Genomic DNA, 18,515 nt, shown 5'->3' on the forward strand with positions numbered 1-18,515 from the left:
CTATACCTTGTTTAACTGCTTCCTTGTTCAAACTGCTTCTGGTTCTAACTGCTTCTGGTTCTAACTGCACACACTTTAACCAATCAGCACTTCAATCAACCACACAGATCAATCAGTACACGCAAGCCGTAATAGATAATGTTACCTTAGTAATATACTGTACCTAAGGATACATTGTAGCTGCTGAGTTACACTGACTGAAGCAGCCATTATGTTAGGCACACAATCAGGATTTTGACAGATTTGATAACAGGAACACCAAATGATTGCCAGCTTAGGTAAGAATGTACAATTATACATTTTCACATACTTTACATTTACAAATAATAAGAAAAAAACATTGGAAATAACTATTGCTGCTTTTAAGCTGCAGACTAATTAATATTCTACAGGTTTTTTTTAAATAAATCAGTTCTATACTATGAGAAAATACATGTACCATTTAAAAAAAAAAAAAACAATTCTGAATTTCATATTTTTATGTATTATTATGTAACAAGCATTGTTTGTTTCTATAGCAACTATTTACAAAGTCACATCTCCTTTCTCTTCTGAAACAGTCTCTGGCACACACCCTTTTTGAGCCCCACCCTCTCTCTAGCAGTGCACCAATTGTATCTAGTGACTACCTGGTCACATGATTTTCCCCACAGAACTTTGCATCTTTGGTCCTCTTCTGCACTGACATCCATTTAGTGAACCCCCGAGCCGAATCTTCGCCAATCGATCACAGGAGAACGGATCGATTAGCTAAGTTGCCAATTACTTATCATTGTGTGGATTGTACCGATGCAGATATTAAAGGGGGAAAAAAATAAAATGACCTGTGTGCACATTCACGTCTCAGACGTGCAGCTCTAACCCTGACTCTCATCATTAGTATAAAAAATCCTCTGTGCTCACGCGTTTGTCATAGCCTATCACAGACACCTGAATATCAAGGATTATAGTTGTGGACTTTCAGTGCATGCAGTGTGGCTGCATTATGCTTTCAAAATACTTACACATGGATTTATTGACACAGCTTGAGGAGCTTAACATACAACATAGCTTTAGTACAGGGGTGGGCAACTCCAATCCACAAGGGCTATCAATAGGTTAGATTTTCAGGATATCTCTGCTTCAGCACAAGTGGCTCAATCAGGCGTTCAGTCTAAGACTGCGCCTCTGATTGAGCCACCTGTGCTCAAGCAAGGGCGCATTGAGCCATCTGTGCTCAAGCAAGGACGTATTGAGCCATCTGTGCTCAAGCAGGGACGTATTGAGCCACCTGTGCTGAAGCTGGGATACCCTGAAAACCTGACCTGTTGGTAGCTCTTGAGGACTGGAGTTGGCTATCCCTGCTTTAGTAGCTGTACCAGTTCAGGAAAATTGTGTATTTCGTATCTACTGACACTTTTAAAAGGAGCTACAGGGGTTCTGCATAGATCTTTTTTCTCCCTGAGACCTGGTAATTCTGTTTGACACTGCTTAAACTGGGAATATAAGTGCCGTTCCAGTGAGGACATTCGAACTGCATCAACTTTAAGATTTGGTTCATGGCTTAGCATTGCGATATATGTTTATATGAGGAGTGGCTCAGTGGGTTTGTGAGTGAGGAGTTGCTCACTGACTGGCACTGAGTTTGAAGCAGGGGAACCTGATTCAATTCCTGGTGTTGGCTCCTTGTGACCTTGGGCAAGTCACTCTATCTCCCTGTGCCTCAGGCACCAAAAACATTGATTGTAAGCTCCTTGGGGCAGGATCGCTCTGTAAAGCGCTATGTAAAACTAGCAGCACTATACATGCTATTATTATTATATGTTGGATAACAGAAAGGTGGAGTTATTTGGGGAATGACCTCCCAACAGACATGGTAGAGGCTACTGTACAGTAAGGGAAGTAAACATGCTTATGATAGACATAAGGCTATCCTTAATATGAAAGAAAATTCTATGTTTCTTTAACAGCCACTTGAAAAGTGACCAAAACCCAGAACTTTACTAAGCGCTGTAAAAAAACAGTCATTCCACAACTTATTTTTTTCTCGTGTGGGACCCTCCAGGTTGTGTTACAACCCTGGAGAAGAATCAGACCTCCATAGTCTATTGGGGTTTTCGAAAGCTCATTAAGTGGCCAAGACCTGGCCAGAGATCTCTCTTCTCACATGTGAGCAACTTTTGTAGTGGAAGTTGCACGCATATTGTAAATGTGTTGGTGATTATTATACCGTTTAATGGACCAACATGAGTTCTTGGTGGATAGAGTTGTGCATGGGCTTGTGAGACTTGACATGTCTTTTTTTTCAGATGTACTTCTTTTCCTGCTGGTTTCATTAGCCAATGGAACAGGATACTCCACAGTGGAGGAAGTATTGGAGCCTAGTGAAGGAGTATGCACTGAATATGTGAAGTGCATTGTGTGTGTCTAGAATAAGAATAAGAGGAGAGCAACCAGTGCTATTCTAAAAAGAGAGAGGGAACAAAAGAGACGTCAAGGAGGCTTGGAGGTAAGCTGTGTGTATATGAAAAAAAATAAAAGCTCAAATCCTTCACCCACTCATCAGGTAATAGGAGGATGTGAACGCAAAAATGTGCTGGAGGCAGAAGTTCTATAAAAAAAAATAAACTAAAATCCCTGATCGTGCTGAAAATATCTCTAAACAAGGTATTTTCCTCTGCACCTAAAAGTCCCCCTTGCTGCCAAGAAAACGTGAGAGAGTTTTATCTGCCAAATAAAAAATGTATGCTGGTGTTAGGTAAAAGGTTTGTTTCAGAACCGGGTTGGGATTTTATTTTTTTTTCCACAGGACAATTTCTCTCTCTTTTTTTTGTGGATCAGAAACATGCACCTTTGGCTGCTCTCCTTTGCTCCTATAACAAATTATATCTGGTCATTCCCCCAATATTATCACAATTTATGGTTCCAGCTTTGGAAGTGTACCCAGTCATTGGCTTAGCTGAAATTAGAGACACATTAAACTGCGATTGTGCCGTTAGGGGCACGATCGCATGAAAACTCCTTTGGCGTCAATGGGAGTTTCTATGCCATAGTGGCCCAATCGCCACTTTTGCTGTTTATTGAATAACCCCCATTGAATTCATGCCCAGAAAAGCTCCATTTGAAAACAAGGGGAAATAAAGTGACTTGGCCAATATTGCAATGAATCGTGGTCTTTGACATTGAAGATCACTGCATTGTACATTTCAGGTCCCTCCAGCGTCAAATGCTAAAAAATTTAACCACCTGTAACAGTAAAACAGTATCGTCTGTGAGCTTTATTGAACTGAGCTTTCTCATTGAGTAATCTCATAGCTCTGAATTATAATAATAATAATTCGTATTAGGGGTTAACTTTAGGGGTTGTAGGATAAGGGATCCGATTAGGGGCTTTATGGTAAGGGGTTAAGATTAGGGTATTTAGGGTTAAGGGTTCTAACAGGGGTTAAGGGGTCTTAGACAGGTCTGCAACCCTGCCTTTCACCATTATCCCCAGCATACAGTGCTACAGTGATTCTGGGAAATTACATGCAAATGAGCACACAGTGTGTCACCTTTTGCCTGAAATCCATTTTTACATGGAACCCTTATAAGCAAATGCTCTGCTGTTCACACAGCTTTTAAGCACAGCATGGGATTAGATGCAAAGCCAGTCAAACCACTCACAGACAGCTGTTTACACCTTGTGGGTCTCATCATTGTGAGGTTGGTTGTACTGGCTTTGCAAAGCTTAAATGCTGGTGAACAGCAAAGCATTTGCTTATAAGGGTTCCACGTAAAAATGGATTTCAGACAAAAGGTGACACATTGTGTGCTTATTTGCATGTCATTTCCCAGAATCCCTTGCTGCAGTGGAAGCACTGTATGCTAGGTGATAATAGTTAAAGGCAGGGTTGCAGACCTGTTTAAGACGTGAATGTGCTCACAAGTGATATTCTTTATTGGCTATATGCTAACAGTTTATATAAATATATAAATATTTTAAATATAAAAATATATATACACACACACACGTGTGTGTGTGTGTGTGTGTGTGTGTGTGTGTGTGTGTGTGTGTGTGTGTGTGTGTGTGTGTGTGTGTGTGTGTGTGTGTGTGTATATATATATATATATATATATATATATATTTCAGCCTAGAGGTTGACTAAAATAATGAAGTTACTGGGAGGGAAATAACACCCTTCAAAAACAGTTATTTTCTCATCTGAAGAAGGAAAATTATCTTTGACCATCCTTTGAAAACAGTTTTTAAATTATACTTGCAGGTGTTAATTAGCGCTCGTTAACCCAGATTTCACGGTCTTGACATATTGAAGGAGAAGCGTCTCACACCGTTGTTTAGTGCTGGGTGTTTGTGGATTTCTTCTGTCAATGATTGGCACTAGGGCAGGAATGTTTGAATAATACATACTCCAGGGTTTCCTCTATTATTACCCCCTTAATGATATCTCATGTATAGCACTAAGACAGCAAAGATTTGCAGGGATTACTTTTAACACAGCATTAGAAGGCTAATTACCAACAGTTAACCTTCAATCACAATATCTCTACTGCAGCCTATGTTTCCGCTTATCTCTAAGTATAACACTGGAGAGTCCATTTTTCGAAGCCTCTGACCACATATTTGAAGTTGCTAAGTTTTTGCTAAGATCTGAGTGCTTTAAAACTGTGAGAGTAAGGTGTGTATTGCATGGTTTCCCTGGCTGCACGGCTTTAGAAAAAGGGCCAATGCATGAAACCGCCCGGTGAATAAAAAGTACATTGTTGTATTACTTTACAGTAAATATTTGGTAGATACGGAATCTCTGCTGCTGTACCTAGACAGGGTGAGCCAACAACAGCCCTCAAGAGCCACCAACAGGTCAGATTTTTGACTGAGCCACTTGTGCTGAAGCAGGGATATTTTGAAAACCTGACTTGTTGGTAGCTCTCGAGGACTGGAGTCGGCCACCCTTGACCTAGACCAAGACCTTTAATTTGTTTGCAGATGTGTGCAAACCTTGTTGCCAACTTTAGCAAGCACAAACCCTTTAATTGTTTGTGAATGTTTGGATTATGGGCTTCAGTTGTATTCGGTGATTTTTGGCAACATTTCATATATTTGCAACTTTTTATTGTCAGCCACATATGTCCAAACTTCACTCCGCACAGGACAGTGTGCGGATGTGTCGCACGTTTCTGGTAGTGACTAGGTTGCAGAGCTTTTAAAAAGAGAAATGGGTATATTTTTACTAGTATAGCGCTGATCTTAAAAGAAAAAAATAATAGCACTCAGTATTATTATATTTTGTTTTACCTTCGACCATTGTAATTCACGCCCATTACTGAGGGATCCAGGAATGTATGACTTTGCAATGCATTGTTGGCTCTTCCAGCAACACTAGGGTTAAACAATGGACCACAGGACTCCGATTCCCCAGCTCAGGGTCACTCCAAAAAAAAAAAAAAGAAAGCCGGGTCCCACTTGGCTTTGTTTATTCACAACCCAGGGCCATTCTGCAGCTCTCCCACAGAGTGAAACAGGAGTGCAAGTAGCAAACTATTAGATTATGAATGTATGAGGAAAGAATTAGCCCATCACAAGCCTCAGCTCAGCCTAGGGCCACACAACCCATTCATTTAGGGTTGATCGGAGCACAGCTGGTGCATTTACTGCTCTGCGGCATTTAAAGTTGCATCCAAGAAGAAGTGTATCTGTTCCCTTAATAGAATACAGGCAGAATATAATGCAGTCTATTAAAGACAAGCCTTGTCAACTCATTTGCTGGTTCTGTATCAGGTAAACAATTTGTGAAGGCATCAAGCTACTGTTCTTTTACTATTCACCTTTCTGTCTTGGCTATTCCCCTGACTTCTGTGGTCCGTTTGGGCTAAAATTGATTTTTATTTGTTCCACTGGCCTTGTGGAAAAACTAGCGCACAAACTGTTCTTCTTTTTTTTCCGTAGGAAAACTCAAAGCAGCAGCAGATATTTTAAAGAAAAAAAAGAGAGAGAGAGAAAAAGAATGAAAAGGAAAATTAGCCCTTAGCATTCAAAGCTCTCTCCTGAAATGTCTCCAGACTGGAAGGCTGAATTTATTGTATGAAACGAGAAGCAGTAATGTGGAGGTGTGCAGTCTCCCTCATTATCACTGGGAAAAGGAGAGCCAAAAAGCACAGGGAAAAAAATTAAATTTTAATAATGCTAGTGATATTTCTTAAATCCTTCTTGACAGAAAGACTCTCATTATTTTTATCTTGTCTCCGAGTAGGCGCTTTCAGTGGCAAGTCGCGAATGGCCTTCATAGCTGGGATTGTTTCCCTTTTCTCTTGCATTTGAAAACGAACTAAACCGTGTGCAGCGGAAGCTGTGTTTGTACGTTTCTGTGTGTGTGCAATTTCTGTGTGCGCGCCGGGCACAAAGCAAAGGACATTCTTATTGAATCATTTTGATTTTGGTATATGAATGATTCACTGCAAATAAGGGAGATCTAACCTACGTGAGACACACGCGCGCACACCACTACAGAAACCAATACAGATTAGAAGACAAAGAAATATAGTTGATGAAATCTGTTTCAAAATATGTCTTTAGAAGACACCCATAGATATTCTCCCTCTATAAATATGTACGTGTGTATATTATAATAATAGTTCCTATATATGCTTGTATATAATCATAATAGTACCACATATACTGTGTCCATCGTAAAACTTTCACCCAGAGCTTTTTCTCGTCCTGGATGATGCGCGTTTGTTGCTGTGTGCCCGGGAAACTTTATTTTATGCCTAATGTGATCCTATGCTGCAGTCGTTGCTAATTGTCATGGCAGTTGTTACTGTGGCATCAGAATGGGGCTGCAAAGCATCATTATTCAGTGCTGGTCAATCAGTCAGCAAGACATATGCAAGATGTTAGTTTGAACCGGTATAGATGTCGTGATCTTGCTCGCTAATGAATGAAACGCTGCATGAGTTTTAAACACTGTTGGCATCTTTAATTTACAGGCTGCAAAACAAACTCAGAAACTTTCTTCCTTGTATGGAATCATGTCAGAAAATAGTTTTGTATTCTAACGTAGCAGGATAAATAACATTGCTTACACAGTTTCTATGATGTCTACGGTTGTCCATATTCATTGGCTCAGTGCATGTTCTCCACAGAAGAACATCAGCTGAAGAGGGCCTCCGGGAGATAAGACTGTGATGCTCTAGGACTGGGGTGCCCAGCTCCAGTCCTTAAGACCCGCCCCTCCCCCCCAACAGGTCAGGTTTTCAGGATATCCCGGCTTCAGCACAGGTGGTGCAGTCTTTGACTGAGCCTCTGATTGAGCCACCTGTGCTGAAGCTGGAATATTCTGAAAATCTGAGCTGTTGGGGGGCCTTGATGACTGGAGTTGAGCACCGCTGCTCTAGGGCAGTGTTTCTCAACCCTCTCCTCAGGTACCATCAATCATACCAGGTTTTAGAAAAAACTTTGCACTTACACACAGGTGAATTCCCCTAATGTGCATATGAATAGAACATTGGGGGCTGCCTCGAGTCCCTCTCTGGCTCACAGCTCTAGGAAACCCCCCAAAGTTCAGGAAATGGGGAGATTGCTGCATTTGAGCTATTAAACTGATGCACACTTTTAGAAAACAAGTCTAATGGTGGAGGCGCATAACGGAGATTAAATGAAGTACAGAATATACCGGTCCTGGGACACTCTAGTCAGATTCAGCCTGTATGGAGCTGTATGAATCGGCGATTTTAATCCTCCGTGGAATCACCATGAAGGCGGCGTAGGTCCTGCCCTGACTATTCTGTCAGTGCGGAATAAAAAGAAATAAGATTATCACAATGTTCAAAAGTGCAGTTTCTCTCCATCCAAACTACTGTCATTGGTTTAATATTGTGCTGACATCATTCTGATCACACGCCTCGTTGTGAAATTCCCCAGTAGCTTTATTTTAAGAAATAACATATTAAATATCAGTGTCATTGTGATTTTCTACTAATTGCTTTTTAATTCAGTCTTGCTCACTGCATGTTATGGAATTGGTTCAGCATTCTTTCCTAAATTAAGTGCGAGTTCCTAATTTGACGCTACCAAAACATGTATATAGATGTGTTTATATATTACCTAGGTAATGGAGCCAAGGGAGCTATTGTAGTATAAGATGATCTGGAGAAACCCACTTTGGACACTGAGCATGTAACTATCGGAGAAGAGAAATTAATATTAAAGAACGGTGGTACGACCAATACCTCTGAAGTACGAGGCCCCCGCAGTACACTGTGTTCTGGCTCTCGGCAAATCCCTTTATGTCCCTCAAGTAGATAACATGGATTATAAATTAATTGTTGCATCATAGATTTTTATTTTTTTTAATTATTACTAGTGTGTACAGCAAAGCACTTATATTGCTGCAAAGAAGATATAAAGTTACCTGTTTTTTATTTTTTTATTGAAGCTACATATATAGAGACTGGACTTTTACTTGATGTATTATTATTAATTTCATTAAATTTTACCAGTGTTGATACAATGAGATTTACATGCCTCTTTGCAAAGCTGTCTTGGTATTGAATACTGGTATATTGCATGCGTCCCATACGTTTATACACTTGACCTCAAGAACTGGCTATGTTGACTGCTTCGTCCATGAACCATGAGGTTGTTGGCTCCCAAGGAAGCTTGGTATGCGGATTTCTATGTAGTAGTGGGGTGCAGTATCCGACTGTGGAGAACACTTCCGCATCAGTGAGGGAAAATAGTGGTTACATCTGGAAGAGTTCAGGCTATGCCATGACTCCAACTTTACAGGGCTCTGGTGGTTTGTGTTATTTTATCGGTGCACATTGCACATGTTGTAGTAACTCCGGAGTTTAGTTTGTCAGTTAAACAATGTGCTGTTTTATGTGTACTACATTAGAAATGATACCTTCCCTCTCCAATAGAGAACATGGTGCGATGTAAAGCAATACCGAGAACAGCTGAAGACATCCAAAAAATTCTTCCATTAGTGTATGAAGGCCAAAAAAACAGTTTTGTATTTCTCCTAAGAAATTGTAACTATTGATTTTCATGGCCTCCCAAATGGTATCTAACCCATACCTAACGGCAATAGAGAAACTATAGTTGTAATAGTATTTTTTTACTATTATTGGTAAGCTTGGTGGCAGGGTACAGATTATTACTCATTACAATTCTATTCTCTCCAGGGGAAGGTTTGTTTGGTGGATAAAATGTATTTAAATATTTAGTGTTAGTATGTAGTATAAAGACTTTATTTTCATGGGTTTTCCCCATTGCACCAGCAGTACATCACTAGTACTGTCCGTGCCAGTGTGGTCAGCAATACATTGTATCATAATACTTCTCCTCTGTCACTGGAATAGAAATCAGAAAGGATTCATTCAACATGTATTGGAAAATACTTGGCTACAAAAATGGAATATGCTTGATATTTCCATTGCGCACGTCTTTTAATTGAACCGTACGTTCTTTAAAGTCGCAGTACACAAAGTTAATAAGATTCAGCATGCAAATGAACAAGTCTTTGCCTCGAGGCGTTTTAGTCCTGGCTGTTTCAATGGGCGTCTTCTTTCAAATGTATATTCTTTCTTAAATAATTTACCCTGTAAACATGCATTGCATGCTAAAGGGACGCGTGCACTGCTCTTTGCACAGGGTTTGATAAAAGTTACATTCCAAATCATTTTATGCTGACATGCCTGCCTCATGTTTCAGGTTATACAGTACCTGCTGACCCAATGTCTCCCCTTGGTAGCCTCATTCCCTTCCTTTGCACTTGCTTTCTTATTCACATGAACACCCACAGGCAGTGTCTGTTAGTGACAGGACTGTTGGCTCTGGTACAGATGGGTTCAGTCAATGCCCACTATTGTTCTAACATTTTGAGCTGAGTTAGCTGTGATGCCCCAGAGCATCCTTTCTATCAGCATTCTGCACTTTAAAGGACAGAATCATGCAGATGATGTTTATTTAATAACCCAGTCTGCAATTACAATAGACAAACATGAACAGGGCTCTTTCACATTGGGATTTTCTATTCCTTTCCCATGGTGACATGCGTGTGCAAAGGCTCCTTGTACTTGTCTACCCATGCTCTCCTGTGTGGTACTGATGTGCAGTGTGCAAGCCAACTCTGGATCTGTAAACTAGCCTTCTTTGTATATACTGCGAGCCATTAACGAAATGGCATAACGTGTACTCAGTCTCTCTGTTAGCGAAACAAAGGGAACCGATGTGCCTATTGTTCTTCCAAAAGAAAGGAGACTTTTCAGAGGTGAAATACTAGAAAACAAAGAAGTAAGAAATAGGGCAGGTCTTACATGGTACCCACATGAATGTACTGAGTGTAGGACTTAACCCATTCATTACATGTGTAATCCTAAAATATATATGGTAGAACATTAATGGCTGAAACACATCAACAGAGGCATCTGATATTGTATTATTTTCATGTAATAAACTATACTGTGCTTTTTACTGATTGAAGGGGATGTAGGATATGTTTGTGTGGCCTACTATGGAATATAATATTGAGTGTATTAAGTTGGCAAAATAAAATGCAATCAGACACAGTTACTTCATATACTTAATATATTTAGTTACTTTGTATATATACAAACATTGCAAATCGGCACCTCTCTTTTGCAGCTGTGCAGTCTGGCGCTCACTCGGATGCGTGCTCTGCCACACCTCAGGGTGTGCACACGCGGTATACATGGCCTGGGCATCTCCTCTGATGGTGGAGGAGGTAGAGTCTCCAGAATTCGTGAAACCCCTGATGCGTTCAGAAACTCTATGGAGCTACCTAGGGTAGTGACCATGGTGGAGGGGTGGATAGTCTCCAGGCCCTGTTGGATTGCCCAGCTGTGCCCATTAATATATGATGCTATCCACCCGATACTGTTTATCACAGCACTGCTGTGTTGGAGCATGGTGGGCACTATGACCCGGTGGTTGCGCGGACGACCTCGTTAATGTCGCTATGCTACTAGCTCCCGGCGATGTTCTCCTTCCGTGCCAGCTGTCCTCTCTCCGCCGTGCTGAGGCCTTGAGATGTGCCAGCTCCTGAATCTGGCTCTCTTCTTTTCCAGCAGCTCGACCTGGTAGGACATGAGCAAGATATGAGTGAAGGGTGGGGTCTGTATCCTTGCAGAAGTGGCTGGACGGGCAATGGTGGGTGCAGCTGGGGGGAACAGCGACAAGTGCAGCTGGGGGGGTGGCAGCCATGGGTAGAGCTGGGACTACTGGAGCAGCGGCTGTGACCTTTGTAAGGAAGAGGGTCACAGTGTCCTCTTCCACAAGGGGCTTGGCAACCTTAGACACAGGCTGTGCCACCTCAGACACTGGACGTTTGCGTGGTAGTCTAGAACAATTAAATACGTCACATCATCAAATACATCCACACAAAATGTGGGTACATGTAAGCACATACATGCATACAAAACGTGGGTACATGTAAGCACATACATGTAAAGAAAACGTGGGTACATATAAGCACATACATACAAAACATGGGTACCTATAAGCACATACATACAAAACGTGGGTACATGTAAGCACATACATACAAAACGTTGGTACATGTAAGCACATACATACAAAACGTGGGTACATGTAAGAACATACATGCATACAAAACGTGGGTACATGTAAGCACATACATACAAAACGTGGGTACATGTAAGCACATACATACAAAACGTTGGTACATGTAAGCACATACATACAAAACGTGGGTACATGTAAGAACATACATGCATACAAAACGTGGGTACATATAGGCACATACATACAAAACGTGGGTACATATAAGCACATACATACATACAAAACATGGGTACATATAAGCACATACATACTAAACGTGGGTACATGTAAGCACATACATACAAAACGTGGGTACATGTAAGCACATACATACAAAACGTGGGTACATGTAAGCACATACATACAAAACGTGGGTACATGTAAGCACATACATACAAAACGTGGGTACATGTAAGCACATACATACAAAACGTGGGTACATGTAAGCACATACATACAAAACGTGGGTACATGTAAGCACATACATACAAAACGTGGGTACATGTAAGCACATTTGGATAGATTTGCTTTGCCAAAGCAGCCATTTTTTAACATGTCTCTTTATAGACTGTATAGAGGCCCCTGATCGACAAACCGTTGCTCACCTGTAGAAGACCGTTACTCCCCTGCACATGAATGGGAGCTGAGGCTACCGTTTATCACAGCTTTGTGGAGCAATAAGATTTAAAATAACCTTGTTTTCAAGTATGTCCTGGGCACTAAGTTACGTTAAGTACTTTAAAAGTAACTCTTTATAACGTGTTTGCATTTGCTAACATCAGAAGTCTGCAATGCATTTATACAGGAAGATGATTTGAGGGACACACCGGTACAGTGGGGTGATCGTTAGCAGAAGGAAGAGCAACAAGATTTTTCAGTGAACCTTAAGACTAGTAGCAGGCTGCTGATGTTACATCTTAGGAGATACGTGCTGGGTACAGTGGGTGGTTAGATACCTTTTCATAGATGATTAATCAGGATTTACATTAACTTTGGGAGATACTGAGACTCTGTGTTGATTAAACTAGTGTTATTGTGATTAGTGAACCGTCATATGGTCCTCAAATAGGCAAAGGATCACTTTATACTGATTGATCCCTTACTGCAATGTGGAAAGCATGGCCTATAGTGTTTCCTAATGTTATGAGGGCACACATGTAAGCATGTCACATATGTTATTTAGACAAGTACTCACCTGTATGTGTGAGTGCAAATAGGACAGTAATCTTTGTTCTGATGGTCATGGTTGGGTCTAAAGTGGCATGTATACTTGAGATTCATATCTAGTGTATTATATATGTGCTGTATTGTCACTTATCAGCACTCCAACCACCGCACACTCAAATGGCAAATATCATAAAGTAAGAAATTGCAAACAACTACTCAAATTTCTACTCATACTATTACTTTCTTTAGCAGGTGATATTGAACCTAACCCAGGTCCTCCCACTTCAACTCTTTCATGCCCCCTTCAAATTCCAAAAAGGGCTATCTCTCGCCCATATAAATATCCGGAGTCTGCTGCCCAAACTGGATGAACTAAGGGCATGGTGCCTTATGCATAAACCAAAAGCCATCGTTCTTACAGAAACATGGCTAACCCCTAAAACTCCTGATGCACATATTGCCATTCAGGGATACTCCATTTTTAGGAGAGATAGGTCAAAGGGGTGTTATTTTATATTGCAGACACCTTACAATTTACACTGTTAAATTGCCCCCCAAGACCAACCTCTTTTGAAATCCTTGTTGGCAGAATCTGCCTCCCCTTCTCTAAGCCCGTCCTGATTGCTGGCATCTACCGCCCCCCTAAAGCCCCTCCACAATCCCTGACTGATATCACCCAGTTTCTTGGCTCCATTTCCTCTCTGAATGAGAAGAGTGAGCTGCTAGTTCTTGGGGATTTCAACTTCAATTGGCTTGACCCTAAAAACCACAAAATCCACACACAAATCAAGTCGCTTAACCTATCGCAACTCATTTCCCAACCCACACGAACAAACCTGAAATCGCACAACCATTCCTTGCTTGACTGGATTCTCTCCTCAAATCCCAGCAGAATCCAATCCTCTGGCATCCTTCCTGATATTTTCAGTGACCATGCAATAGTGTACTGTGTAAGGAAAATTAAACCGCCCCAATCAAGCCCTAAACTTCTCTTCACTAGAACATTTAGAAACTTTAACCCACAACAGTTTCTGGCTGACCTTACCAACTGCCCTTGGCACAGAATCGATTTAATTCCTGACCCTGATTCTGCGCTCAACTATTTCCAATCCGAGTTCTTAAAACTCTGTGATACCCATGCTTCACTACGCAGAATAAGGGTACGGGGGGCCCATCTTCCATGGGTTACACCTGACCTTATAGCACTCTACCAGTTCAGGGATGCCTTGAGGAAAAGCCACAAAATAACTGGCACTACCAAGGATCTCAATCACTACAGATGCCTGCGGAACATGTGCACAAGGCAAACAAGGCATGCAAAAGCACAATATTACTCTGACAATCTCCTCCAGAACACATCAAACCCAGCTAACTTCTGGAAGGTTATCAACAACATATTCCAGCCTTCTAACCATCAACACCCAAGTAATATCACTAAGGGAGATATTACTCTGACAAACCCCACCGACATTGCAAATGCATTCAATGATTACTTTGTGGGGTGTGCTACTAGTTTATTAGCAAAACGCAACCCAAACCACAAACCTGAATCTCATCCTGGGAGTACCCCTATAGCCCCACCCCCTCCCAACATTGCCCACAATTTTCAATTTGGCCCAGTATCCGAAGAGGAGATTACACAAGCGCTTCTCAAATTAAAACTAAGCAGCCAATGTGGACCTGACTTACTACAATCTAGGTTCCTAAGACTTGGTGCCCCAGCAATTGCCAAACCAATTGCTTCCATAGTCAACTCTAGCCTGTCTGCTGGCCATATCCCTAAGACCTGGAAAGCTGCCAGAGTTGTCCCAATGTTCAAAAGTGGGGGCAAAAACACTGTCTCAAACTACAGACCAATCTCCCGTCTCCCAATCCTATCCAAAGTCATGGAAAAATGTGTCCACTGCCAATTAAGCGATTACTATAACAAGACAAATTTCCCTAGCCAATTACAATCTGGTTTTCGCCCCAAACACTCTACCGTAACTACCCTGCTAAAATTTTGCAATGAAACCCAGTGTGGAATGGAACGGGGTCAACTCACTGGTGCAGTATTCCTAGATTTTGCAAAGGCTTTTGATACTGTTGATTATACTATCCTGCTCAACAAACTCCAGGGCTCTGGAATAGGGAACAATGATTTAAACTGGTTTCAGTCCTCAGGTAGATCCCAACATGTGTCCATCTCTGGCTCTAACTCTAACCCCCTGGATATCACCTGTGGCGTCCTGCAAGGCTCTGTTCTGGGGCCCCTACTCTTCTGAGTGTTCATCAATGATCTTCCCACAGCTTGTCAGGAAGCCTCAATACACATGTATGCAGATGACACAATCCTATATGCACGCAGCCATAGCCTCTCTGACCTTCAACACATACTTCAGTCTGACTTTTTGAGACTCGAAAACTGGATTTCCCAAAACAAACTGTTTTTAAACACTGACAAGACTGTAACAATGGTGTTTGGGACCAAGACTAAATTTTTAAAGCTTCCAGCGACTGAGCTCCAGATTAGAACCAACACTAACACCACCCTAACTCCTGTTACTAGTTTTAAATACCTGGGCATATGGTTTGACTCCCACTTAACATTCGGGATGCACACCGATACCCTAACAACCAAGACCTATGCCAAACTAGGGGTACTTTACAGGAATAAATCCTCCATAAGTCTCCTGGTCAGAAAACGTATCGCACAGCAGATGCTAATGCCAATTATTGACTATGGAGACAAACTTAACACCCTCTACAACTCAATTTGTCGTTTTGTTCTCCAATGCAACAATAACACACATCACTGCGAAATGCTCAAAGAACTAGATTGGTCATCACTCGAGTCTAGGCGCAAAGTTCACCTTTCCTGTCTTGCCTTCAAATTCTTTATGGGCAAGCTACCCAGCTACCTGAACAAGCTCCTCACCCCTACCACATGCAGCACCTATCACCTGAGATCAGACTCCAGAAGACTGTTCATGGTCCCAAGGCTCAACAAAGTATCCGTCCGCTCCTCCTTCTCTTACCGTGCAACCCAAAACTGGAACAAACTACCAGAGACTCTTACATCCACCACCAGTCTAAGTTCTTTCAAATCTAAGGCTGTCACACATTTTAATCTGGTCTGTAACTGTTTCATACGCCCATAATATAAATTATCTTTAACTGTGCATGCAATGTCTTGTATATAATGTATACCCTGCTCATTATGTAACTGTATTTGTAAACATGTATTATTTGTCTTAACTCTGGGCCCAGGACATACTTGAAAACGAGCAGTAACTCTCAATGTATTACTTCCTGGTAAAATATTTTCTAAATAAATAAATCAGCTCTGACCGCATCCGCCAAGTCCACAAGGCCAGGTAGTCAGCTATGACAGAGCTGACATGCTCCTCGATAGGGGTCAGATGCAACAGGACAAATGGTCCCCCTCCAGTTTTCCGTGTCTGGGCTGTGTGGTCATCTAAATTCTTCACTTTCTATTTGTTGTCCACCCAGCTCTTCTTTCACATGTCCACAGATCAGATGGCATTCCCAGGGCCTTGGGACGGAGCAGTATGGCCCCACAAATCTTGTGCTTCCCAGTGGTGCGGGTCCTGGAGCAGAGTGAACCTAATCATTTGGAGTTGTTATCCACCACTCCACGAATAAGTATCTCCAGCTCCTTGTCAGTGAATTTCTGGCTTCAATTCTAGCCGCCCCGGCAGTAGAAGTAGGAGCCTGCTCAGCCATCCCAACTGTTGAGCAGTTTAAATGAAATGGCAGAGTGATTCGGCTTGTAATGTGTGCCTATTTGAATCTGAAACTTGTTCATGGGTGTCCTGATAGGTCACACTAATGCGTGACACATCACAAACGGATGTGCGCTGATGACACACTTTACCAATGCGCATGTGCAGTGTATTGGAGAACGTGTCTCTGAGCAATGAAAATCCCCATTAATAGCGCTGCTACTATGGCAAATGGACGTTATTTTTGCATCTCATTAGCTTTGAGGGAAATTGAGCTCATTAGCTTTGAGTCGAAAAATAAAGTCCATTCCTAATTTTGGCAACATCACGTTATTAGCGTAAAAACTTCTGTTTGTGTTAATACACCTCCCCAATGTGGTATCTTATTGCATCTGTCAAGAATAACACTATTATACTTCTGATCAAAAGTTGTTTTTTTTTCCCTTAAAAGATTGTTATAATGATCTTTAGTTATTCTGATAAAATAAAATATAGGTTGTAGAAACTCAATTCATTCAACTGTAATAAACCATAATATTTTTCTCCTAGTACCCGATTGAAGAAAAAGAAAAGAACAAAAAAAGCGTTGTTGAGAGTTTCTTTTGTATATTTCCTCCATTCCACTGAATTTATACTAATGTAATAGCCACCAAATGAATAAAAGGGGATGGGAAATCTGATTTATGACGAGACTAGCTAAATAAGATTTATTTACATTAGAAAACAGGTGTCTAAGAGGGGATATGATAACTATATACAAATATATTCGGGGACAATACAAGGAGCTTTCAAAAGAACTATTCATTCCAAGGGCAGTACAAAGGACTCGGGGTAATCCCTTAAAGTTGGAGGAAAGGAGATTTTACCAGCAACAAAGGAAAGAGTTATTTACAGTAAGGGCAGTTAAAATGTGGAATTCATTACCCATGGAGACTGTGATGGCAGATACAATAGATATGTTCCAAAAAAAGTGTTTTTTTGTTGTTTTTTGTTTGTTTTTAAAGAAAGGTATACAGGAATATACCAAATAAGTAAACATGGGAAAGATCAGATTGCCATAATTGGAGTTAGGAAGGAATTTCATTTCCCCCTTATGAGACAGGATTGGATGATGTTTCACTGGGGGTTTTTGTTTGCCTTACTCTGTATCATTATATTGTAAATACCAATATAGAATAAGTAACTGTCGTCTAAATTTAGCATAGGTTGAACTTGATGGACGTATGGTTTTTTTTTTTTTTCAACCTCATCAACTATGTAACTATGTAACTATGTAATGTACTGGTTTGCGTTAAACAACTGCATTGTATAGGTATATGTAGTCTAATTTTGAATTTGGAAGATGTCACAGTTGTTTTTTAATGACCCCCTTTTTAAAATCACCATGAGAAAGCTTCAGCTCTCACTTGCCCCCCAATAGCATAGTGCAGGGTCAACTGGACGATTCCTTTAAGGCAACATGCAATGTACATTCGGAGCCTTGTCAGGCAACCTCAGTACAATACAAAATTAGGCTCGAAATGACTTTACCGTTGATTAGTAAAACCATACAGCTTCAGTGGAAGGCTTTGTTCATAATCCCCATTTAAAAGATTATTCTGTTCCCTTCAACATATGCGTTCTCCAAGCCAGGCAGACTCATTTACAAATTCCTAGAAACAGAACTTTGATTTGGATTTCCCAGACTTATACTTTAACTCAGGCTTTCAATTAGCAAGTCCAGGTGGCATCACACATACCTTAGCTTCATCTGTTGACAGGGATTTTTGGCTATAGTACAGATTGGTTAATATTTCAAATGCACATTTCCAGTTGTCGCTGCTAAACTGCAATTCATTGAGTTGGCTATTTATCTGCAATGCTGAAATAGCGGTCACTTGGCCAGTCATGTGCAACATGACTTATGAATAAGACAACCTGCGTTTGCCTTCCATAAGTATGCATTAAATGAAACACATTTTACCCACATGTACTCCTTTTATAAATTTAAATTACAGAGGCCTTGAGGCCCACATCCCACAAGTAAAATAGTTGTCATCTATGCAGGAGGAATATTG

The 18,515-nt window shown here is 41.0% G+C and overlaps 1 protein-coding gene across 7 annotated transcripts in view; it reads left to right on the forward strand.

The window, feature by feature from the left end:
* VTI1A (vesicle transport through interaction with t-SNAREs 1A) overlaps window positions 1–18,515 on the forward strand; it is a 318,878-nt gene that overhangs the window by 295,961 nt on the left and 4,402 nt on the right. Inside the window, exons 9-10 of one of the 7 annotated variants that reach the window (XR_012803538.1) lie at window positions 2,289–2,488; window positions 5,927–5,991. The exons of 5 other annotated variants lie outside the window; for them this stretch is intronic. Coding sequence is in view for 1 of the 2 variants with exons in the window: in XM_075611884.1 (XP_075467999.1) it covers window positions 5,927–6,008 (82 nt within the window). In the remaining variant the exon portion in view is untranslated. Of the gene's footprint in view, window positions 1–2,288; window positions 2,489–5,926; window positions 6,122–18,515 lie in introns of those variants that run through there. One more of the 7 variants, XM_075611884.1, reaches the window with a different exon arrangement.

This window comes from Ascaphus truei, chromosome 8 (genome assembly GCF_040206685.1).
Source record: "Ascaphus truei isolate aAscTru1 chromosome 8, aAscTru1.hap1, whole genome shotgun sequence".
In the NCBI taxonomy this organism is placed as follows: domain Eukaryota; kingdom Metazoa; phylum Chordata; class Amphibia; order Anura; family Ascaphidae; genus Ascaphus; species Ascaphus truei.